Here is a 25,510-nt window from a genome sequence, read left to right as displayed (position 1 = left end):
TAATCAAATAGCCCAAGTTTCAAAAGTTTTATAAAATAAATAATATCCTTAAAAAAAATCACTCTTTCACAACAACACAGATTAGCTTCACGGCACCAGCTTTGTGGCAGCTATTTTTGCCTACGTCCTTGCTGGCATCCATGTTCTAGAATCACACCCAGCTGCCATCTATCTGCATTTGCATCACTGAGGTTAATAGACGTCTGACCTTCAGATAAATAGGAAGGTCTCTAAATCATTTCTTATATCGCAAAATAAATAATCCAACTGGGATTAAATCATCCTGGATATTTAGCTCCTGAGCTAAAACTTTCTTGGCAAATGTTGAGAGGTAGAACTCTCTAGAGATGTAGAAAAGTGTAAATGACTAACAAGAGTTCTGAAAGTCAGAGAGAGCAAGTTGTTACATGCAGAGAGATTTCCAAGCAGGTGTTCCTGGTGCACCAGTATTTAATGTGTTGCCCTCCAGAGCCTTTTGCTTGTATACATAGTAGATGAAGAACACAGCATTTGGTGCCTCTGGAATAGCCATAAGGGAATTTATCGTCTGCTCAGTCCCCAAACCCTCTACCCACTCCACTAGAATTTTTTGTAGGTAGAGCTCTTGTCTATTTTCTGATTGGTAGGTTCTCTTGCTTCTCACCTTATTGAAAAGAAACTCTGGCTAAGAATATATTTTTTAAATGAATGCATCCCCAAAGAAAAATCACTAATTTCTTAAACTTTAATAGATGCTAGCTGTTTTTAATTTCCAAATAAAGTCAGGTTTCCAGGCTGTAACAGCTGTTCAGCCCCTAGTCTCCTCACTCATATCTGCATGCTCAATTCTGCTTTGTTCACAGCGGAACTGAACACCATTGCGCCCATCATCTCCAACTTTTTCCTGGCCTCGTACGCACTTATTAATTTCTCTTGCTTCCATGCTTCTTATGCCAAATCTCCAGGTAAGTTGACTTTTCAAAACTAAAGTAAGCCTAAGCAAACAGTTACTTTGTCTCAATGAAATGAAAGAAGTCCGTCAAAAAGTGATCAATCTGTGTTTATTGTTTCCTTATATCCTCGTGGGCAGTGTAATCCACTTTATTTTGGTGAGTTGGGGGGGTGACTTCTGAAATAGAAAAAGAATCATTTGAGCAATGGCCTTTTTGACCAACCGTAAAGTCAATTTTCTCCTGCGGCAATAAATTATTCATTGCAAGAGAAACCACATTTATTTCAGCAGTAGAAAAACACCTCTATTTATTTCCAGGGTGAAAGTGACCACAGAAGTGGAATAAATGTATGTATTTGAAACTTCCTTACTATCAATTTGTTTTCTGTCCGTGGTGCAGAAGAGAAGGATGAGTAGTTCCCATAATTACCTGCTGAGTGTAGTCGATGCAGATTCACATTGAAGCTGGCGGCATTCCTGCACTCTCAGGCTGTGGTTTCAAGTGGTGCAAAATTTCACACCAAAGAACCTTCACCTGTCTGGTCACCCCCACCTCTTCTTTGCTTCCATTGGCCAATAGAATTTCTTCTGCCTTTTCACCAGAATAGAGACTTGTCATTATCGACCTTCAGAAAGTTCTTCACCATGAGGACTTTTATCAGGGATGGAAACGTTGCCACTCTTTGAGGGCCTGCCGTGATCTCGAGCTTCCTTTGGAAAACCTGCTGCCAATAAGGCAAATACAAATGGAAGGGAAGCCTTTGTTCACCCAAGGTCACTAGGCTCCAGAAGATACTGAGGACTTTTTGTTTCTGTTTTGTTGTCTTGTTTTAAGCAGAGAACAGAAAGTTCTAGTTGGAGAATACAACAGATCATAGAAATGTGTGCCTCCATGCCATGTTATGTTCACTTTTTAAAAACAAGGTGAAGTGATAAAGTGGGCAGAGGAAAGAGTGAAAAGGAAGACAGGAAGAGAAAAAGAGAGAGGAAAGATAGAACAACACACAGAGGGAGACACACAGATACACAGACTCAGAAGATGACTCTCTCTCTCTTTCACACACACAAACAGAGAAAGACTCAGATTAAAATACGGGCATTTCCACTGATGTTCTCGAAATGCTGTTTCCATCTTGTGGCCATTTAGGAAACTGCTCTTAAAGATTCTGAAAGCTCTGTTGTGTTTTGGCAACTCCAGTTTAAAACGTACTTCCCCCACAGACCAAACGTGCCCTTTAAATCAGACCCTCCCCATCCTGACCGTACTGTCTCCCAGCTTCTTTCATTTCGGGGAACTAATAGGACACGGAAACCCCCAGGCATATATGAACCTTGAGAGAAATATTTTCATTGCAAAATGCATGACATATTAATGCATCAGATTTAAGAAGCCATTGCTGAAAATTGTCTCCCTCTTTTCACATAGATTATTATTTCTGAAAGGGCAGGCACTATGCTCTAAGGGTAAAGGAAGAGCCAGCAGGAGGTCAGTGGATGGACTTTTGATGACTGTGATGACCACTCTGCCTCCTCCATGGGAACATAAGCCCGTCGTCTTAACCTTCTCTTTCTTGGGACACCAAGGAGTTCTTTCCACCCCTCCCTGCTAGACCCCACTCTTTCCATCCCTCCTGCCTCCTTTCAACTCCTGATGGCATAGGTATCAGATGCTTAAGTTTTCATAGTTTGAGAAGACCACCAGGGGCAGGCAGGAAGTGTGGAGGGGCCACGAGTGACACATTTTCTATATTTCTCAGCATAATTATTTGGTATAATTACAGCTTCATAGGCCAGGGGCCCAAGATCACAGAAAACTAATAACAGAGTTAGAAACTTGACCTAAAAGTTCTGATTTTTATGCTAGAAAAAAACATACTGCCTGCATTCTAATAATATGCAATGATATGATAGTGGTAGTGTGGAAGTTTTCCTGTGCACACAGTATTTTTTTGTTTTTTGGGTTTTTTTTCCCTTCAGGATGGAGACCTGCGTATGGAGTTTACAATATGTGGGTGTCTCTCTTTGGAGCTGTTTTGTGCTGTGCGGTCATGTTTGTCATCAACTGGTGGGCAGCTGTCATCACCTATGTCATTGAGTTCTTCCTCTATGTCTATGTGACTTATAAGAAGCCAGGTAAGATAAGAAGGACTGTATAGGAAGGGGCTTCCAAAGCACTCCAGCCACCTGTTCATTCAACAACCATTTATTGAGCAGCTTCTGTGTGCTTAAGTATGACATGTGGGTGGAGGATAGTAATAATATAATGTCATATAACAATAACAATAGTTAACCTTGTTGAGCACCTATTATATAGCATGCACTCATTTAATCCTCACATTAATGCTGTATATTAAGTGCTATTAGTCCCATTTTACAGATGAAGAAACTGGAGTTCGAAGAGTTGACCACTTGCTGAGGTAACAGTCAGGATGTGACTGAGCCAACATTTTAGTTAGAGTGTGTATGATACCAAACCCCACAAGCTTTCCAATATATCACCTTCTAAAGTCTTATAAATGAGATATCATCCCTGTCCTCAAGGAGTTCCCAGACCCACACAGAAGCAGCTAACTATAATACAATATGGTAAGCACCACGAGAGTGACATGAATGAATTACTGAAAAAAGGAGAGGGCGTGATTAACTCTGATTAGAGTTGTCCGAGAAAACTTTCCTGGCTCATGGCTTGTCCCTGGGCCACACACTCAGTCAGAACTTAATAAATATGTTTTGAACAAACAAATAAGCTATTTAAAAAAAAAAATAAGGCAAGAGGCTAGGGTTGGTTAATTGGATAGAGCAGGGAAGGTTATTCTAGGCAAAAGGAAAAGCATGAGTGAAATTAGGAAGCATGCAAGTACATGACATATTTAGGAAGCTTCAAGGCCTTTAGCATGGAAAGAGTTCTTGAGTGCTAAGGACAATGGGCAGGAGGTGAGCCTGGAAGGGTAGGTTGGGGCCAAATAAGAAATTTAAATGACATGCTAAAGAAGGAAGAGTTGGTGTATATATATATATACACAATGGAATACTAGTCAGCCATGAAAGACACAAAATTGTCCCATTTTCAACAACACGGATGGATCTTGAGGGTATTACGTTAAGCGAAATGAGCCAGACAGAGAAAGACAAACATGTATGATCTCACTCATATGTGGAAGATAAACAAACACAGATAAAGAGAATAGATTAGCAGTTACCATAGGGGAAAGGGGTTAGGGTGGGCAAAAGGGGTAAAGGGATCCATATACATGGTGACGGATAAAAATTAGACTATTGGTGGTGAGCACAATGCAGTTTATACAGAAACTGATAAATAATAATGTACACACATGAAATTACACAATATTATAAACCATTATGACCTCAATAAAATAATTGAAAAAAAAATCAAATCTGCTAGAACTAGTAAGTTAATTTAGCATAGTCAAAGCATACAATGTCAATATATAAAAATCAATTGTATTTCCATATGTGAGCAGTGAATAATGGAAAATTAAAATCTAAAAAACATAACATTTATAATAGCAAAAGAAAATGCTCATCATAAGAAAAAAAATTTGTGACTGTGTATAGTGACAGACGTTAACTAGACTTACCGTGGTAATCATTTTGCAATATATACAAATATCAAATCATTATGTTCTACACCTGAAACTAATATAATGTTGTATGTCAATTATACCTTAATAAAAAAATGGTAGTATAAAAAATATATATATATTGGTGATGGTAATAACAAAAAAAGATTCTGGATATTGTGAGCAACAGAGAGCTGCCATAGATTATTCAACTGGATCTGAACTTTGAATGTTAGCTTTAGAATCAGTGATAAGGATGGATGGAAGCTGGGAGGGGCTAGAGACCACAGAGTGTAGCACAGAGAGGTCCAGTCTCAGGAGCCAGACAGGTGCCGAGCCACCCTCCCTCTCCTCTTGCGTGTAGTCTGCAAGTAAAGTAGAGAAGGCACTAACTACCTCAAAGTGGCTTCATTGTTGTTTTTCTTTATCACTTTATGCATTTTTAACATCAGGCACAATTTGCGTATGGTAAAATTCACTCCCTTTATGTGTACTATCTCTAAGTTTTGACAAACTTACGCAGTCTTGTAACCACTTGTAATCAAGATAGAGGACATTTCCATCATCGCTAAAAGTTCCTATGTAGTCAACCTCTTTCCCCAACTTAGCCCCCAGCAACCACTTTTCTGATTTCTGTCCCTATAGCTTTGCCTTTTCCAGAATTTTATATAGAATCATATAGTATGTAGCCTTTGTGTGTGCTTCCTTTCACTTAGCATGATGCTTTTAGATTCATCCGTGTTGTTGCATGTATAAGTCGTTTGTTCTGTATTGTAGTGGAGTAGTATTCCATTGTATGAATATATCTCAAATTTCTTAAAAATATCTTCACCAGTTGATTGACATTTGGGTTGTTTCCAGCTTGGGGTGATTACATATAAAGCTGCTGTAAACATTGACACACAGGACTTTATGTGGACCTGTGTTTTCATTTCTCTAGAAGTGGGATTTCTGATTATATAATAAGTATATATATATATATATATATATATATATATAAAACCTTATAAGAAACTGCCAAACTGTTTTCCACAGTAGCAGTATTGTTTTCCATTCCTACCAGCAATGAATGAAAGTCCTAGTTGCTTCACTTCCTTGTCAGCACTTAGTATTGTCAGTTGATTTTTTTAAAAACATTGTAATAGATGTAGAGTACTATCTTACTGTGGTTTGGTTTACATTCTCCCAATAACTAATGATGTTGAACATCTTATTTGCCATCCATATAGCTTCTTTAGTCAAGTATCTGTTTAAATGTTTTGCCTATTTTTTGAGTTGTCTGTTTTCTTATTATTCGGCTGTGAAAGTTCCTTATACATTCTGGTTGCAAATCCTTTAGCAGTACATGTTTTGCAAATATTTTCTGCAGCTCTATGACTTGTCCTTTCATTTTCCTTACAGTTTTTTTGAAGAGCAGACATCCTTAATTTCCATAAAGTCTAATTTATCATTTTTTGTCTTTCTTTAATCCAAGGTCACAAACTTCTTGTAGAAGTTTCAATGCTTTAGATTTTAAATTGATGTCTATTATCCCCCATTCTGAGTTAATTTTTGTGTATGCTATGAGGAGTGGTTCAAAATTTATGTTTGACACGTAAATATCCAATTGACTGGTAGGATTTTTTTAAGAATAAAACAACTTAAAGTATGCTAAATGCCTCCTACATAGTCAGCACTTAATCAATATTAATCTTCTTTATCTCCAGATCATTATCCCACATCATTTCCCTGACTCTTCTAAGCAAGACTGGGGAGATGGCTCTGGCTGCCATCTGGGATGAATCTGCACATTCCCACTGGGGACTTTCTCTTAGAAGATTTAGAGGATCCATCTAATATTTAATTTGTTTTAAAAAATGGCAGAGAATGATAGTGCTTCCCTTCCTTATTATGAAGATTAAGTTCTAAAAGATGGACTAAAATGCTTACTAAAGATTGACCCTCTTCATGGACATCCAGAAATAAGAATTCCTGAGCTATTCAGTTTTACTATTGAAAATACAAAGATTACTGCACACTATCTGTGTATGCAGAAATGCGTCTTTTCTTTTCAGATTAGGTATTTGTGAAGACCCCTTGAATTTATTCAGGGGCTGACCATTTTCCCCAAGTCTGTCTGCCTGCGATGTCGTTATCACACAGCCTCTCTCCACAGGCTAGATTTCTAGAGCTGCAGCTTTATAATCCTTAGCTGGAAGGAGAGGTCTCACTTCCAAGAATTCACGAAGTGTCCGTAGAAGGACACACACAATGCTCTTTCCAGGAAATACTACATTATGTTTTCTCTAATTCGGGCACTTGTCACTGCTGACATAGCCAAGAAAAATCGTGGAAGGGAATGGCTTATAAAAATTATTCACAGTATACAGAAGGAAGGTCAATGCTTTTTATGCCAAATTCCTCCTTCATCCACAGATGTGAACTGGGGCTCCTCCACACAGGCTCTTTCCTACGTGAGCGCTTTAGACAACGCTCTGGAATTAACTACAGTGGAAGACCATGTGAAAAATTTCAGGTAAAATTGGCTTCTCAAGCATCCTGTGGTGTTCCACATTAGAAGTGGCTTTCCTTTATGGGACACAAATGCATTAGAGTAGTTATATGCTTTATGAGTATCTTCTAAGAATAAGCAGTCATACAAAACTGCCACATTTTCATGATGAGTACTTCCTTGCTTCCACTCTGAGCTATGCCCACCCCAACTACAAACCCTCATAGTGCTGGCAGTCACGTTCCATGCACAGAGATAGAGAGGTGATCTAAGTGACATGATGTCAGGGTGATGTCCCCAAATCCCCACACACCTTAATCATCGTTGCTGTCTCCATTCAGCTTTAGCTTGGTGGTTTATTGAATTCTCTCGGGAGAAGTTACGCTTTAAGCTCTTCATTAGTTATATCTCATTTTTTAATGGAAGCTCAAAACACAAGATCTTCAAGAAGGATAAAGGAAAATAACATAAAAATACTGGTTGGAGAAGGACAGGTTGTGTTGGGGATTTGGGATAGGGTAGTGTCCAGAGAACAAAATACAGGGAACTACCTTTTCCTTCACATTTTTGTCATCACCAACTAAACTAAGAATACAAAGATGGACAGGCAAGATGATTCAAGACTTCTGGTGAGAAACCCAAGAAATATTTAGGGGAGAATTTGTCTCATTTTGCACAACTTTCTGTGCCATTTACATGGGGTGGTTTTAGGCTCATAGGCTTCTTGCGATAGCCAGTTCTCACATCTTTTCTCCCCTTCCAGGCCCCAGTGCATTGTCTTAACAGGGGGGCCCATGACAAGACCTGCTCTCTTGGACATAACTCATGCCTTTACCAAAAACAGTGGCCTTTGCATCTGCTGTGAAGTCTTCGTGGTAAGAGCCTCTTCCTCCCAGAAAGGTGCTTTTTCCTCCCTGCTCACCTTGTGTTGTTTTACGTGAGCCAAGCAGCTGCATGTAGTGATAGGAGACCGGCAAGGGAGTGTGGACAAGAGCGCTTTTCCTTGATTCATACAGCAAAGACTAGCAAGAGCCCGTGATCCTGAATTTAAACGAGTGGATAAAATGTGTTTCAGATTTCACAGGAGACCAACTAAAAGTGATAAATATTTCCAAATGATGGTCTTTGAGTCAAGAAAAAGAGAACTGGCTCAGAAATAAAATGAAGGCATTTGGGGTGATAACCGTCTACAGAAAGATAAAAGGATGGGCTGAATCAGAAAGCACTATTATATGGATTAACTGATGAGGAGTGAACTAGACATAATGGCCTTAAATGACAGCACGTAAAATTTAGATTAAATATTTGGATAACCTTGATGACACTACAGATATCTAGGTAATTCAACCAAGTTTTCCTTGCCTTAGATAAACATCCAGAGCTGAATCAGTTCCTTTTTGTTCAGGAAATATGTGCTAGACTTTTAATAACTTATTGGTGGTTTTCCCAGGAGGTATTCAAAATAGATGCTAAAAATTTAACCATAATTTAGTTGACCAATCTCTAAAGTCAGGAGAAAGTACTAAAATTATAACAAAACAATAAGTCTGAGTCCTCTACACCAGCCTACCTCTACTTATATTCCCATAACTTTCCGTCTGTCTCTCTCATACACACACACCCCACTCAAAATCCTCAGCTACTTAGATGTCTTTTTAGAGTACTTAGCTATTCTTCAAAGCATTTTCTTACAGTTTGTCTTAGTTGATCTATGTAAACAGCCTAGTGAGGCAGAAGGGAAAAAGAAATCCTGTTCTCAATTTACTGATTGGAAACGTGAGATTCAGGAAAATTAAATTATTGCAAAGGGTCACATGACAAGAAGGTGCCAGAACCAGGATGTCGGTCCAGGTCACCCAATTGTGCTGTGTTAAATCATAAGGAGAAACCCTTAGCAGACTCATAGCCCTGGAAGCGCTGTTAGAATGGGGTGCCACTACCTAAACTTCTAATACACACCAGGGAATAGGGCTGTGAGGGAGCTGTGTAACCACGGGGCCAGGCAACTGTGCCATGATGAAAGGACTAATTTACTACATGTCATCATGACCAGCGCTTAAGCATCTTTTACACTTGGCAACACTCTAAATGCTATATGAGGCAAGTTGGTCATATTCTCTTTCCTCTCAGTGCTTATATGATAGTTACGCAGACGACATAACTCAATGCAATTATCTGATAGGAGGTGGCGGGAATCCTACTGACTACATAAGATTGACAGGTTAAGTAATAACCAACTATGACTCCAGAGAATTTTTTAAAATCTTATCAAGCACCCTTCCTTCGTATTATCAACTTTGGTGCCCTGGATTAGTGGATTTCATTTTGGCCAATATAATACAGGAGCGAGTTTTGATGGAATAAGCAGTTTGGGGTGTTTTTCTTCTCTAGCAATTTAGAGAAAACTTAGTTTAGCAGGCAATAAAATATCTTTAGGACAGGAGAAATGAGTCAGGAGTATAAACAGTCATATACTGGCAAAGGAGAAAAGGTCTTTTTATAGAGACAGGAGATATTGCTTTTAATTAACCCTTGGCTGCTTTAACTATAATAAAAGAGTATGATTCTGGAATATCATTTCGTGTGAAGTAGGTACTTAAATCTGTGCCTCCAATGGCCTGGTTATTTGACATGTATATTGACCTGTTATATAGCACTGTGCTGGTCTCCCCAAATAAGGCCCAAGAGTCTTTCTCCCAGGCGCCGAGGTTCTCTTGGGGGCAGAGAATAGTTACTGCATCAGTTAACGACTTTCCAGTTAGTTCCTTTCCGTGAGCTCCCAGGGCTGCAGATGCTGTCAGCATTTTTCACCTCCATGCTCAGTCGTCAATCATCTTTGCAAAGAAACAGATGGAAGGGGATGTGGGGAAAGTTGACATCCCATTAGAAAATGTTTTCCAAAAGCACAGTAGTTGGTGGTTAGGCCAACCTGGTGGAAAAGGTTAAATAGTAACTATGGTGTTAAGAGACGGCAATTTAATTTTCAACTCTAGGGAGCTGGTGCTCATGGGCTTTCAAGACACACAGTCAAGTTCTGAATCAGTTTTGCCACCTATCAGCTATGAGTCCCTTAGGCACATAATTTAGTTTCCCTATGCCTCACTTTTCTCAGTTATAAAATGGGAATAATAATTATAATAATAGCACCTATGTTACAGAGTTGTTGTGAGAATTCCTTAAGGTAAGCTTGCTAGTGCTCAGCTCAGTGTCTGTCAAATAGTAAACACTCAACTAATTTTAGTTGTTATTTTTGATATTGCTATTATCATTATCATTATTTTTGGTATTCCCTAGTTGCCATTTTCATTCCAAAAATATATCCCCTTCAACAGAACCCTAAAGCACCCTCTCTTAGAGAAACCAGGTCCAGACAGTGGATCTTGGACTTTTTAGGTATCCAACAGCTTGATCATGATGGAGCAGTGAGATAGGCACTCCTGTGCGAGTAATCACAGGGCAGCAGGCTCTGTGCTCTGGCCCTCCGCTGGCCTTTAGTTATCTGAAGTGTGAGCTTGCAGTGCTGTTACACTTAGAAGGAACGAGCAAAACTCAGAGCTCACTGGCATTTCAATGCTAGTGGGTAGATGAAAAACATGGGGCTACAGCTGCCACCTCCTGCAACAGAGGTCTAAAGGACTAGATATCATGGCCCTCAAAGTTGTTGAAATTGAAACTGAGTTATTCTTTCTGCTTGGCCTCCAGCCCACACTGCAGCCTGCCGGCTATCCAACGAACTCTTACCCTCACCCATCAGAGACTCTTCCTCCCTCTTGCCTTTTTCCTACTCAGCCTAAAGATTTCAAATGAGGAACCCTTTATCAAGACAAATTTGGGAATCCTTTTTAAGGAATCCAGTGTGGTAACTTAAAATAATGTCTATTCTTCTCCTTTGAATTACCCTATAATAAGTCAATGACACATACTCATATCCCAAGAGGCTGTACGTTCACCACCTAAGTAATTTTCTTCTTCTTTTGTGCCTCGTTCCCACCATCGTAGGAAGACTAGAGGGAGGAGGACTCTACCTTCTGGTACCCTCTCATATTTCCAAGCACAGCCAAATTCAGTGTGTTCAGCAAAAGGCATGTATTAAGGGTTGCAGTCTCCACCAATTCTTATCCTGTGTACCATGGCATAAAAAAACACTGCCTTTCTTTGTCAATCAGTTTCCAAATTTATTCATAGCAGTTGGAAAGATAGTAAAACCAATCATTGCAGATAACTTAGTTTGGATTTATGTCCTCTTAATTCTCTGAGTACACTGGGTTCTGTTCTAAAATCTCATGGGGCCAGTTCATACTTATCTTTCTCAATAGTCACTCTCTCATATACTTCTCAACTTTTTGTTTGAAGGCAGGGTATTTTTTATTTAAAACAAATCAAAAACAAGTGTGCTTTAAAGATGGAAAGTTGGTCCAGTTGATCTGGGATTTAGAATGCAAATTAGATAAAGCCATCATTGACAGAAATGCAACACATACCTCTTTTCTAAATTTGGTTTGTCCTAAAATTGCAAAAGGCTTTCAAGTTTATAGCGTCATCTTTTATTAAGTACATTGTGTTGTGCTGGTGGCTAAAAAATAAAGGTTTTTTTTAGATTGCTTCTCTTGTTTATTTTGAAACATTAAGAAGAACATGAGGCTGAAATTTATACTTTTGTAGGTCAAAAACTATTGAACACTGGCAATTTCATGTGATCAAATTAAATCAAATAAAATGACACCCATATTCTACTTCTCCTAAATAATAACTGTTAATATTTTTGTCATAGTGGCTTCCACTCACTTTTTAAATGAAATAAACCATTACAGATCAAGCTAACGTCTCCTTTATAACCACCTAGCTCCATGGCACTCTCTCTCTCCAAAGGCAATGTTATCTGAGTTTTATTGGGAGTACAGTCATTTCACATACATGTACCAAGATGTAGATCTGTCCTGATTAATGTTTTCCTGCTCTTTTGTTCTTTAAATCTTGATTGTCCTGTCCTCTCCTCTTGTTGTAAAGGAGGAAAGGGGATAGCTTTTGATCATCTTCCTCCTTTTAACAAAATTTCACCCTTACTGTTTTCCTCTCTCTTTTCCTGAAAATTTATAAAGTATCTTATAAAACCTAAACCTTCTTTGAATACAAAGAAGCTCTAACTCCTAACTCTATGGCGCAATGGAGGGCAGTTCAAGCAGAAACAACCCAGAGAAAATGAAAATTCTCATTTTTTTCTTTTATCTTCAACCTCCTCTTTTCTTTTGTTTGTTTGTTTCGAGGAAGATTAGCCCTGAGCTAACTACTGCCAATCCTCCTCTTTTTGCTAAGGAAGACTGGCCCTGAGCTAGCATCCGTACCCCATCTTCCTCCAGTTTATATGTGGGACGCCTACCACAGCATGGCTTGCCAAGCGGTGCCATGTCCGCACCCGGGATCTGAACCGACAAAACCCAGGCCTCTGGGAAGCAGAACTGCAAACTTAACCGCTGCGCCACTGGATGGGCCCCCAACCTCCTCTTAATCTCGACTTTTGTGTCTACCAAAAGGAAAATGCATTTTCTTTTAGATGCATCTCTTCTTCTTTAGTCAGTGAGTCTCTGTCATGATGTTAATAAAATAGTGACATGACCAAATACAGGAAGAATGAAATGAAATGGGCACTAGGATGCCTAGTGAGACCAACTCAGAAAGGCAAAAATTCTCTTTCCCACAGTTCCAACCAGAACGGCAATGAAAGCAAAGACAGAGTCTTAGAAAGCAAAGACAGAGCAGTAAGACTCAATGTTTTGAAGAATAAAAGTTGGAAAGAACACTGTCCTTGGCCCAAATTCCTGTATTTGATCCTAATGATTATTGGAAGTCCTTTGCAAATTCTTTTTCATAAGATTCATTTATTTGAAGTAGCATCATATCAACTTCTTCCCCAGACTAAATAATTAGAATTTCTTTACCCCACTCTCAATCAATGTCAAAGTTATAATATATACAAGATTTTAGAGCTTCTTTGTTCAAATCCTGAATTAATTTATGTACTCATATTTTGAATCTTAACTGAGCTAATCTCTACAATATTTTAATTGAGTGGTAAAGTCCAGTGTTGTGACTATGGCTACTTGAGTGTTGAATAATTATATTCCAGTATGCATCCCTTCTTTGTTAGTTTACTTTTTTCTTACCACATTTGTATTGCAGCCTTGCTCACATTAATAAATGTGCTATAAGGATATTATAATGGCTTTTAGCAAAGAGAGATTCTGCATGAAATATTTTTATGACTTCTCAATATGGCAAATTTAGGCATTAAAGTAAATCTCTGTCACAATTAATGTTTAATCTGGATTTTTGTAATACTAATAAACATACATTAGACTGTATTTATTTATATAAATGCCACTTTTCCTAGGGTTTACAGTCAGTGTGGTACAACTCAATGTACTGACAGTCCTATACCTTTCCTAACTGTTGGTTATTCTTCTGTCTCCTGGCTGTTGTTCCCATTGAGCTTCCTTGAACAAAATACTCCATCTTTCTGTTGCAGTTGATGAAGTCTAGAATGCTCAACAATGACTAATGGTTCAAAATGCATTGACGGTCTAGAACCCTGAGCAAAATTTGATCCATAATGATGTATCTTTCTTCAGGCTAGATCTGCTGGTTTAATAACTACTGTCTCTGTAACTTTACCTTCTCCATCTTCATTGAAGGTTCTTGTTTTTTAACTTTAATGTAAGTCATCCAAACTGTTTTGAAAAACCTGCAGGCTCTAGAAAATGTACTGGTAAAAATAAGTGCATAAAGAATATGATCCAATTTAAATATAACATTAAAATAAAAAGATCTCATACAGCATCTAGTATTGTGTAATAGAAATATAATATGTGCCACATATGTAATTTAAAATTTTATAGTAGCCAATTTAAAAAAGAAATAGGTAAAGTTAATTTTAATAATATATTTTATTTAATGCAGTGAATCCAAAATATTATTTCAATATGCAATCAATATAAAAATATTAATGAGATATTTTACATTATTTTTTCCATACTAAGGCTTTGAAATCCAGTGTGAATTTTGCTTTTCCAGCATATCTCGATGTGGATCAGCCACCGTTCAAATGCTCAATAGCAATATGTGGGTAAGGGCTGTCATAGTGGGCAGTGATGACCTAGACAATTTCCTTATTCTTATAAATGTAGAACCTACATCAAGAGAGGACAAATGACCCAGGGTATTAGCTGATCAATGCCAGAGCTGGATCTAAACTCAATACTCTGGCTCCAGTCAGCGTTCTTTTAGCTCTGTTGTAGAACAAACACAGTGGGAGAATTAGGTCAGGGGCTTCACTGAGATTGTGAGCATTCATTTAAGATGACAAAAATTGGGGCTGACCTGGTTATATAGTGGTTAAGTTTGTGTACTCTGCTTCAGTGGCCCGGGGTTTGCTGGTTTGGATCCTGGGTGTGGACCTACACACCACTCAACAAGACACGCTGTGGCAGCGTCCCACATACAAAACGGAAGAAGATTGGCACAGATGTTAGCTCAGGGACAATGTTCCTCACCAAAACAATAATAAAAATCAACTTTGGATCACTACCTATTCCAGATACCGAATTCAGCACTTTCTTATGACTACTTAAAACAGCCTTCCAGGAGAGAGATTTTTATCCTGTTTTCAGAATAACATATCAAACCTCAGAGATAATCAATTACCTCCAAAGTGGCCAAGCTTAGATTTGAAACCAGTTTGACATCTTTTCTCTTCAGTCCAACATCCTCTAAGACTGCAACTCCAAGCTTGGTTGGCAACCAGCAGCATCCATGTCACCTGGGAGTTTGTTAGAAATGCAAAATCTTGAGCCTTATTCCAGACCTACACACTGCATTTTATCAAGATCCCAAGCAGTTTGTAAGAAATCTAAGACAATGCAACAAAATACCAAATCTTCCATGAATTGAAAGAATTTCCCAGGAAAATAGTAGATTTGTGCCTGACAGGTACATGGTAGATAATCAGAAATACCTCTTGGATTGATTTGAAATAAACAAAGAAAAGAGCTAGATTGGACCTTTAAAGAAAGAGAGAAACGAACGGAATTTTTAGTTAAAATTGAGTTTCCGGAACTCAAATCTTGAAATTATAAAACGTGTCATCTAACACCACAACACCTGCCTCCTTCTCTCTTAACCTCTTCTGTTCTTCCTGCGCCATAGGTATATGAACTTTTGTTCCCACCAAATGAGTGAAAGGGAAATGTTAATTTATTTGAATGGGAATATGTCAACCTTATACAACAAAAAGTGGTGCAAGGGTATTTTGACCACACACAAAAAGCAAGGAATGGGCCTAATAGAATTATCAAGATGTGGTAGTTCATGGCACGATTTGCAGCTCTCCAGGATGTGGTTCCCAAGAGTGCTGTCCATTTCTTGAAATTGGGCTCTAGATTAGAGTTCCTTGGTCATCCTAAAGGTAACTCTCGCCGTTGAGTGAAAGGTTGATTGTGTATTTATCCTGAACTTTTTCAATCACATTTTCAGTATTTTCCTCATGTGCCATGATGCCCTCAGCTCTTTCTTTCATTCAGCATAAGGCAGTTCATTAAGCAGGTGTTAACACACCTAGACATTCTGTGTAGAAAGTGAATAATGTGAGCAGCACAGGTCCCCTCCAAAAGGTTGAATCTGCATGAACCCTGTTTAGTGAGGTGTGTTTCCCTCTTTCCCAGTTCTTAACCCAGTGGGGCATTGCTGGCTATTTGTGTCCTTTAGAAAACAACAGCAGTGCGATGTATAATAGCAGGGCATCTAACCAATATTTCATTGTGCTGTACAGGGACCACGCAAGCTGTGTGTTAAAGAGATGAACAGTGGCATGGCAAAAAAGCAGGCCTGGCTTATAAAGAACAAAATTAAGGCTTTTTATGCTGCAGTGGCAGCAGATTGTTTCCGAGATGGTGTCCGAAGTCTCCTTCAGGTAAGGCTGGCATTGAGGGAATGAGTACGGAGGCAAAGGCAATTAGCACTCCATGTTAATAAAGCTCCCGAAGTGAACGGCTCTAGTTAGGCAGTCCAGCGTCAGAGATCAATGCAGATGATTAAGGGATTCATTTTGAATTCCTAGGAATCAGGCAAAGCTAAAACAAGAGCGGAAAGGTTCTATTACAATGAACTGTGAGTGATACACTGAAAATGGAAAATAAAGTTGCCTTTGGCCACCAGCACACATTCTGTCCCCGTACTTATTGAAATGCAAATTTGTTCTGATGGTTGGCGACATTCAGGATCCTATTAAAACCTCAAACTATTTTTGCATCTCATATTGCACCTGGCAATGCTCAAGTCAGGCATTCTTTTCCTTTTTTCTTTTGCAAATGGTGTGAGGGCGGCTGCAAGACTCGACTCAATAAACCTGTGATTATCTGGGCGACAAATGCCCATCCTCCTAAATTACTTCCAGAATGTTAAATATAATGTAATAATCTCTGTGGTTCAACATGAAAGCCCACAGTTCTCCCATCTTTTCTCCCTTCTTCTTTCCTTCTTCCTCCCCTTCTATAGTAAGCACACAGAATCCTTCCCTAGTTCTGATCTTCGTAATTTAGAGTGCCCGAGAATTCTTAAAACAATCCAGGAGACCCTCAGAAATTGTAGGGCTTGGCTTTGTAATCATTTGGCTTTAATATGGTTGAGAAGTCCTGATTCTATGTACTACACCGGATGATGCATTTAGCTTTCACAGTTGCTATATACAGGTTATGTAAAAATTCAGGACTGCATCCAAGTAACTCTGATGTTTATGTAGGTGGGAAAGGAAAAATATTGATTAAGCTGTAATATTTTGGAGATTAAGAGTATTTGATTCATTACTGTCTCTAATATCCCCAAAGAACACTATCAAAGTAGCTGCACACGCAGAGAAATCATTTCTGAAAGACCTATTACCTCCAATGAGCCTCTTTTCATCTGTCATTAATTTTCTAAACCATGGAAATACATGTCATTGCAAGATGCTGATTTTTCTTTCAGTAGTCAGTTACTTTTCAGTAGCTCTTTGGTTAAATACGTTGGGAAGATTACAAGTTTAATGTAAAATTATCATGGGACATTGGTAAAATAATAAAATTTTCAACTAGGAATGGGAGGACAGATATAGAATAAGAGCAGGGAGAGAAAAGACATAGGTATAGAAAACAATTCTTATATTAATCCAAAAGAAATTGTAAAAAAAATTTGACAACGCATGAAGCTTGAATTTCTCCAAAGAAAAGTGGAGGACAGGAGTGTCATGGCAAAAGGGCAGGGCAGAGTGGTCTTAAAGGGAAGCATTGACAGTTGCACCATTTTGGATAAAGGCTTCTTTGCATCTAAGAAGTTATGGTATGAATGACCACATCCTCAAACCGTAGTCATAGGAAAGACTGCATCCACACTGCCGTGTATCTGCCGACAGCAAAATGACAGCTCTAAAGAGCTGTTTTCTGCTATCTGTGCACTTCTAAGAGCAATACACCAAATGTAGTGGAAGCAAAGTTTATTTCAGGAACCTCCATCAATACCTGTCTCCTACTTGCTACTGTCCCCTCTAAAATGTCTGACTCTGGTCATTTGTTTCACTATTCCTATGACCCAGGATATCTTTCCTTCACTCCCACTGCTCTCCTTATCTTTACTTGTCAACATCTAACCAACCTGAAAGATCCAGAACAAATGCCACTTCTCCCATGAAGCTGTCCATGAATCCTCATCTGAAATTCAAGTTTCAAGTTTTCTTCCTTTATGCTTTCATATGAGCTCCTACTGCATTTGTACTTTAATTATAATTATTTGTGTATATTTTGTCTCCTTTGCCTTATTCTAAGCTCCCTAAGGCCAGAGAATACGCCTCACTACTCTCCCACAGCACCTAACATAGCACCTTGCAATCAATAGGTGCTCGATAATATTGCCGAATTAAATTTAATTAACTGGAAGCCATATTCTGTCATCTAATGGGGATGGGGGCAAGAAACTTCTGACATGGAAGATGGCTATTAATGATACTGTCATGTAGGATTAGGTTCTGGAAACATAGCTCAGTTACTCTTCAATAAATAATATAAGGAGAAGTTCCAGTGATCCTTGTATGTAAGAATTTTCCAAACATGGATTTTATTGCTAATGACATTATGGATATAACAGGTGGAAATGAGCTCTGAACCGCTAAGTTACAACATGTATGCCAACAGTTAAACCAACCCTCACTTGATTTTAAATTATTGAACCATTTTAATGAGTATGTCAGAAGAAATGCAAATGACTGCTAATTTAGAAAAGCTACATTTCTGTCATCTAAAATCCATTTATGGCTGAGATGATTTAGAACTAATCTTTCTATTTTATGCTTGGGTACGGGCATGAAGGACATGCACGAAAATGTAATCTAATCTTCAGGAGCTTCAGAACATTACTTCAGTGCTCTTCTGGACATTATTTCTCATTTGCAGTGGTGGTTTCCCGGTATGGTAAGGATTGCCTGTGTGTTTCTCTCCTCTGTTTAGGCCTCGGGCTTAGGACGAATGAAACCAAACACTCTGGTGATTGGATATAAAAAAAACTGGAGGAAAGCTCCCTTGACAGAGATTGAAAACTACGTGGGAATCATACAGTAAGTGACGGCTTTCAAGACGTGTTTGTGTTTATAAAGCATTAACCAGGGCAGTACATAACTGACACTGCTGTACCAGATTAAATTGCCTGGATAGAGGACATTCCCCTGTACTCTGAATTCTAACAAAGTGAAAAAACACTGCCAGTAATAGAACTTGAGGGAATCAGAGTGTCGGGGGGTTGGGGAGGCGGACAACTTGGTGTCAGAGAAAGAGGGGTAAATATTAAGAGTTCAACCTTAAAACCTATCTATAAGATTAAAAGCAGATGACAGCTGGGTAAGGAAGGAATTGTTCTTTCAAAACATGTGGAATCTTGGGTTGGCTGGTATGCCCAATTCAGTCATTGTCATCTCCTGAGCCTTGGCTAACGTGGTCGCTAGCCCAGAGCCTCAAATCTCCCTTTGCTGGTATGAGGATCCCATATTCCAGGTGCCTCTGACATGTAGCAGTGTTGATTTATGCACAGAAAGTGAGTTTTAAGTGGTACATGACATCTAATAGCTAAATATTGGAAAAGTCTTGGGATGGGATAATAATGGTAGTCTTTAAAGGACTCGTAGGCATCAGGCTAACATCCTTAAGGTGAATTATCCCATTTAATTCTCCCATTTAAAGAAGGCTTTGGAGTGAGTGCTATTGCTGTTCCCAATTTACAAGACACAGATATTAAAAACTAAGTAACATGCAGAAAACGACAGAGTTTTGTAAGTGACGGAGCTGGAATTCCCAGGACCATCCAAATTCAAAGTTTGAACTTCTGACCACAATGCTATGCTGCCTCCAAAAGCACATACATACCCAAAGTATTACCTGCCTTGAGTCCTTCTGAATAAGAGGAAATAAATTCTACGCTCTCGGAGAGGCACAGAGTATCCTTAGTGATCATTTTAGAAAATGGAGCATTTCTTCCAGGCTTGAAAATACTTAACCAGAATTGTCTCAAGGGGAGCAATGTTAGCTAAGTCCATTTGGGGGAGATTTAGGGAACATAACGAAAGCATTCTAATATTACTTCTATTGATTGAAAAGAAGCATAAGAAAATAATCTTTTCATCTTCTGAAATTATATACATTACTGAACAAACAGAAATTCACTTAACAGTCTTCCCAGCGTAGGAAACCTATATGTTAAGTGCATTCTCCTGAATTGTGCTCCCCAGAGCCTGGATGCCACATGCTGCCATCTGGCTCCTGCTGTGCTTTCAGTTCAGGAGGTGAAGGCTAAACCAGGTGATCTGGGTCAGAATTTTGCCAAGCTCAGCAGACAGCGTTTTAATATATTTAGAATCACAGTCAGCTGCTGACCAGACCTTCTTGGAAATGGATTAGATTTGCTGTCTCTTATTCAGATTCTTCAGTAAAATTTCATCTTTACCTTTGGGGAAAAAAGAGGTGGAGGGGGAAAAAATTCACCTTCACCTTTGGGAAAAAATAGGGGTGGTGCAAATAGAAAGAAATATGTAACTCTTCAGAGAGTCCATTATTTGGCACAAAATTACCTAGGATCGTCTCCCAACCTCCCCACCATCCCAAACATTCTAGAAATCCAAAGAGACCAAGATAATCAAACTCAGTAACATGGATCTGAGGAGACTTCTGGCTTTTATACCAAATTGATAATTGGTCTTCTTGGTAATAAATTTCAATGTTAAGGTGGCTCAAATTTGTACTAGTATAAAACTTAGCTGGCTTGGTAAAGTTAAATGACTTTCCTGCCATAACGATGGGGTCAATACAGAAGGAAGACAGTCATAACAACTGTACTGTATTTCTCTTTCTGAATTTTTTGTTTTGTTTTGTTTTATGACTTAAAGCAAAGCACAGTATTATTGTTAATGTAGGGGTGTTATTACAATGGTATAGTATTTACCATTTTCCTTTGAATAAAATATTTTAGGGGTTGGCCCTGTGGCGCAGCAGTTAAGTTCGCACGTTCTGCTTCGGCGGCCCGGGGTTCGCTGGTTTGGATCCCGGGTGCAGACATGGTACTGCTTGGCATGCCATGCTGTGGTAGGCATCCCACATACAAAGTAGAGGAAGATGAGCATGGATGTTAGCTCAGGGCCAGTCTTCCTCAACAAAAAAGAGGAGGACTGGCAGTAGTTAGCTCAGGGCTAATCTTCCTCAAAAAAAAAAAAAAATTTACGTATCTGTAATATTCTTGAGTATGGTTTAATTTTAATTAGAATCTGTATTAGTTTTGCTGGCTGCCATAACAAATTACCTCAAAGTTAGTGGCTTAAAACAACACAAATTTATTAGCTTGCAGTTATGTGGGTTAAAAGTCTGACACCAACTCACTGGGCTAAAATCAAGGTGTGGGTTTGGCTGTATTTCCTTCTGGAGGCCTGGGGAGAGAATTCTGGCCTCACTTTTGCTAGGTTCCAGAGGCTGTCCACTGCTCATGGACCCCTTCCTCCATCTCAAAGCCCCTGATTGATCAAGCTCTTCTCACATCACCTTACTCTGATCTCCTCTCCTTCCTCCCAATTTCACTCTTAAGGACCCTGGTAATTACACTAGGCCCAGGGGGATAATCCAGGATAATCTCCATAATCCCAAGGTCCTACCTAATCATATGCACAGAGTCCCCTTTGTCATATAAAGTAGCATATTCACATGTTGCATGGAATAGAACGTGGATGTCTTTGGAGGTCCATTATTCTGCCCGATACAGAATCCAGATATTTTTTTTGTGGAACACATTGTCTACATTTTATATTCAAGGACAATTAGAAACAAGATTTATCAGGAATTTACTTGGTGGTAACTTTTACGACAATGCATCTATTTTGTTAAATGAAGATCACTATGGTTTGAATTTTGAATAGATATTCATATAACATTGAACTTATTTAAATCGTTATTTGAAAATCCAGGTTTACTTTGGCTACTGGAAATGTGTCTGTTGATGATATATGATGAGACAATCACAAACTGCATTGTTTCTGGGGGAAGGTCACCACCCAACGGAAAGGGGTCTGGGCTTTAGGTCCATGGAAGATTAAACAGAGGAACTCCCAAGAAGAAAATTTTAAATCAACTCAAAGTATTAATTGATTTGGTTCCATACTTAGGGCCAGAGAAAAAATATTCTACAAGAACAGAGATAAAAGAGAGGCTTTCTCTCCCTTCCAGATAATCTAATTCCATTGGGTTGGGTGTGGAGAAGGCACAGCACCCAACTTCAACTGCTTAGGGTTGCCCTGAAACAGTGTTGCCTCAAAGGGTCTGTCCACAGTCAGTGGCGAAAGTTCCCTGGAGGAGCTGGGGACATTTTTAAATGGGAACTTATCTCAAAAATGTTGTAGGATTTCTCCTCAAATCATGGGGAATTTGGCTGATAATTTCAAAGGGTCTTTGCAGCCTGGAAACTCTCTGTTCTAAATATTTCAGTGACTGTTTTGTTTACATAAGAAAAGAAGCAATTATTTTAAAATTATGTAACAAGCTCTTAATCAAAATTCTAGTTGATAGTATTATTTGAATAAATTGCTTCCAGAGTAAATGAGCTAGTTACCTTTACCCAGAAAATGTTTTTAACAGGTGTAAAGGGAGAACAAACAAACTAACAGAAAAGGCATCAGTTCTTGGCTATATTCTGAAGTGAATTTTTATCATTTAATTACATTAAAATCCTAGAAGCAATTTAATATTAGTCCAAAGCTTGAGGATTAAAGAAGTCATTTAATCACTAACCACTTTTCTTCCACTTTCAGTGATGCCTTTGATTTTGAGATTGGTGTGGTCATAGTCAGAATCAGCCAAGGGTTTGACATCTCTCAAGTTCTTCAGGTGCAAGGTATGTACTTTCTTTATTCAACCAACAAATATTTACTGAGCACCTGCTGCATGCCTGGCATTGTTCTAAAGGGGGGGGAATGGAGCAGTGCACAGTGCAGACCAAGCCCCCTAACGATAGAGCTTCTGTTCTTTTGCTGACCTGAGGTGTGCACCCTCCCCCAGTGTTGTCCCCGTTGCTAACACAAGTGGCCTTTGTCCTCCTAATCAGAAATATAGAATGATCCAGGGCAGTCATCAGTTATTCTTCTTATCACAAAAACACAAAGCCAGCATCACTGAAAAGAAACAGCTTTGGTAAACTGAACTGCTGAATTAATTTCTGCAAGATGTTTCAGAAAATGAAGATTAATTCTTTCCTTGGAAAACTATGTATTTTGCTTTTAAGAGACTATGATCTGGTTTGCAGCTAACGTGGAAATGAGTCTGAATTATCATGCTGTGAATCACTAATCTAAGTCGGAGGCAGAAACACTAATTCAGATGAGTGGCTGTGTTTTTTCCCTATAGGGGATTTAGTATACTTGTTTAGTCTTAGAGTTGAAACACACCCTCTTGTGTATAAAATAAAAGACACATCTAAAGAGTCACTGATATACTAGGACAGGACTTATGGCTTTAGCTGAACTTCACAATAGAGTCCACTGACAACATGACACTAGAACAAAAGGATAATTGGGTACGTCTTATGTACCAGGCATGGCATAGGTGTCAATGCCGGATAGACGATGACTAATAAGAGTCGGTCTGTATCCTCAAGAGACTCACAGCCTAGTAATGGAAATGGGCATATTATTAGTGTAATAATAGGTATATCAATAGGGCCTCATGGGAATGAGAGAAGGGGCATTGAACTCCAAGAAGCTTTCCTGGAGGAAATGATCTTTGGTTTGAGATCTAGTGGATGAGTAGGAGTTAACTAGGCGATGTTGGGGGAGAGAAGAATGAGAGAGTTTGGGGAACAGCATTCCTGGCAAAGAGGAGAGCGTTAGCAAAGATGTGAAGACATGGGAATACAGAGGAATGGGATGTAGGGGCAACCAACACTAATGTGAAATTAGTGTTACTGAAGTGAAAGGTATGAAGAAGACAGTTGTGAAATACGAGGCTGCTGATATAACAGCCTGATTTTAAAAGTCTCATTTGTCATGTTAAAAAGTGTAGACCATATTCTATAGACAATGAGGAGCCAATGAAGAGATTTAAATGAGGGAGTAATATGGTCGTATTTGGGTTTTAGATCTTATACTCTTTCAGTTACACAGGGCATGGACTCAAAGAGGACCAGAATGGAAATAGAGAGACAAATCAATAAGATTTTATAATAATCAAAGCAAGAGAAGGTGACAGCCTGAACTAGAGCTAGGGATGGAGAGAAAAGGACAGAAGTAATTTGGAGGTAGGAAGAGCAGCATTTGGGGGTTGGTTGGATGTGTGGAATATGGGAGAGGGAGGAGTCAGCCCTTGGCTGGCTAAATGAATGGTGGGGCTACCAATGGAAATGGGAAGCAGGAGAGGAAGAGTAGGTTTAATGAAGAGATGCCTGGTTCAGTTTTGAACAATCTCCTGTGAGAAATCCTACAGGGAATGTCCAGTAGGCAGTTAGACAGTTCCGGTCTTAAAGAAGAAATGTGAGCTGGTGATGTAGATTTAGGAGACGTTATGGGTCAAATTGTATCCCCCTAAAATTCATATGCTGAAGTCCTAACTTCCAAAGGTGTTTGGAGAGAGGGTTTTTAAAGAAGTAAGTAAGGTAAAATGAGATCACTAGTGTGGGCCCTAATCCAATGTGACTGGTGTCCTTATAAAAAGAGATCAAGACACAGACAAGCACAGAGGAAAGGGAGAAGATGGCCATCTACAAGCCAAGGAGACAGGCCTCAGAATGAACCAACCCTGCCAACACCTTGATCTTGGACTTCTAGTCTCCAGAACTCTGAGAAAATAAGTTTCTGTTGTTTAAGCCACCCAGTCTGTGATATATGTTCTGGCCGCCCTACCAAACTAATACAGGAGGAATCATGGTTAAGGCGAAAATTGGAACCATGACGCTGGAAAATATAACCCAAAGAGTGTGTGTAGTCAAGAGCCTCAAGGCACAGGAATAGGGCCCCAAAGAAGGAGCAGGGAGGGAGTGGTCGGAAAGGAAAAGGAACCAGGAGTCTGTGGTGTCGTGGAGGCCGTGGGAGCAGAGTGCTCAAAATGAGAAGAATTATCAACAGTATCAAATACAGCAGAGAATACCAGTAAGCTTGTGAATGACATGTAATTGACATGGCACAGACAGTCTTAGTGAGAATGATTTCTGTTGAGCAGTATTGACAGAATCCAGATTGCAGTAGGTTGAGGAAAGAATAGAGATGATGAAGCAGAGAATGTGGATGTGGCCAACTATTATGAGAAGTCTGGATGCCAAGGAGAGGAATGAAATTGAGGAGATTTACTATATGGAGAGCTATAGACCTTGAAAAGGGAGAGAGAGGCTTGTTTCTGCACTGAGGAAATGGGCCCAAGAGAGTGGGAAGGATTGAAGATGAAGGTAACCATGGAGTAAGATCCTGGAGGAACAAGAAGAACCAAGGAAAGGGCAGGGATGGGAGAGTTGGCCTGAAACAGAAGAAAAATGCTTCATCTTCTGAAATTAGAGCAAAGGAAGTGAGGATTGATGATGAGGTCTGTGGACTTGTAAACGTGGAGCCGTAAACTGAGGCAGATCAGGCACAATAGTCTCAATCCTCTCTCTGAAGTTGGAGCAGTTTCTCTAGTTGTCCAGTTTTTCTTTAGAGGCACTTGGTCTCCAGGGTAGAGGAAGACCAGTGTTTTCTGGGTGAGTTCAGCAGAAAGGAAGGGCCTGCGAGGGATTTGAGAGTAAGATGCCCGATAGGTCCAGGTTCTGTTTCAGCTTGAAGAGATCTACATAACATACAGAGCAAATGTGTGATCGAAAGACAATTGGTATTTTATGTTCTCATTTTTTAGATGGAAAACATTACAGCACAAAAGGCAGAAAAAATTAAGGTAAAATGTAGAAAGTTAGCAACAGAAGAGGTTTCTTGATTGTTTCCATCAT

General features: G+C 39.2%; 1 protein-coding gene across 2 annotated transcripts in view; it reads left to right on the top strand.

The window, feature by feature from the left end:
• Nucleotides 1–25,510, top strand: part of SLC12A1 (solute carrier family 12 member 1) — an 84,279-nt gene that overhangs the window by 34,942 nt on the left and 23,827 nt on the right. For both annotated transcript variants that reach the window (XM_005603062.4, XM_014733939.3), the window contains exons 14-20: nucleotides 843–944; nucleotides 2,909–3,064; nucleotides 6,928–7,027; nucleotides 7,767–7,878; nucleotides 15,825–15,965; nucleotides 18,529–18,635; nucleotides 22,359–22,441. In XM_005603062.4, coding sequence (XP_005603119.1) covers nucleotides 843–944; nucleotides 2,909–3,064; nucleotides 6,928–7,027; nucleotides 7,767–7,878; nucleotides 15,825–15,965; nucleotides 18,529–18,635; nucleotides 22,359–22,441 — 801 coding nt within the window. The remainder of the gene's footprint in view (nucleotides 1–842; nucleotides 945–2,908; nucleotides 3,065–6,927; nucleotides 7,028–7,766; nucleotides 7,879–15,824; nucleotides 15,966–18,528; nucleotides 18,636–22,358; nucleotides 22,442–25,510) is intronic.

This window comes from Equus caballus, chromosome 1 (assembly GCF_041296265.1).
Source record: "Equus caballus isolate H_3958 breed thoroughbred chromosome 1, TB-T2T, whole genome shotgun sequence".
Taxonomy (NCBI): domain Eukaryota; kingdom Metazoa; phylum Chordata; class Mammalia; order Perissodactyla; family Equidae; genus Equus; species Equus caballus.
This window is presented reverse-complemented; position numbering and strand designations above follow the sequence as displayed.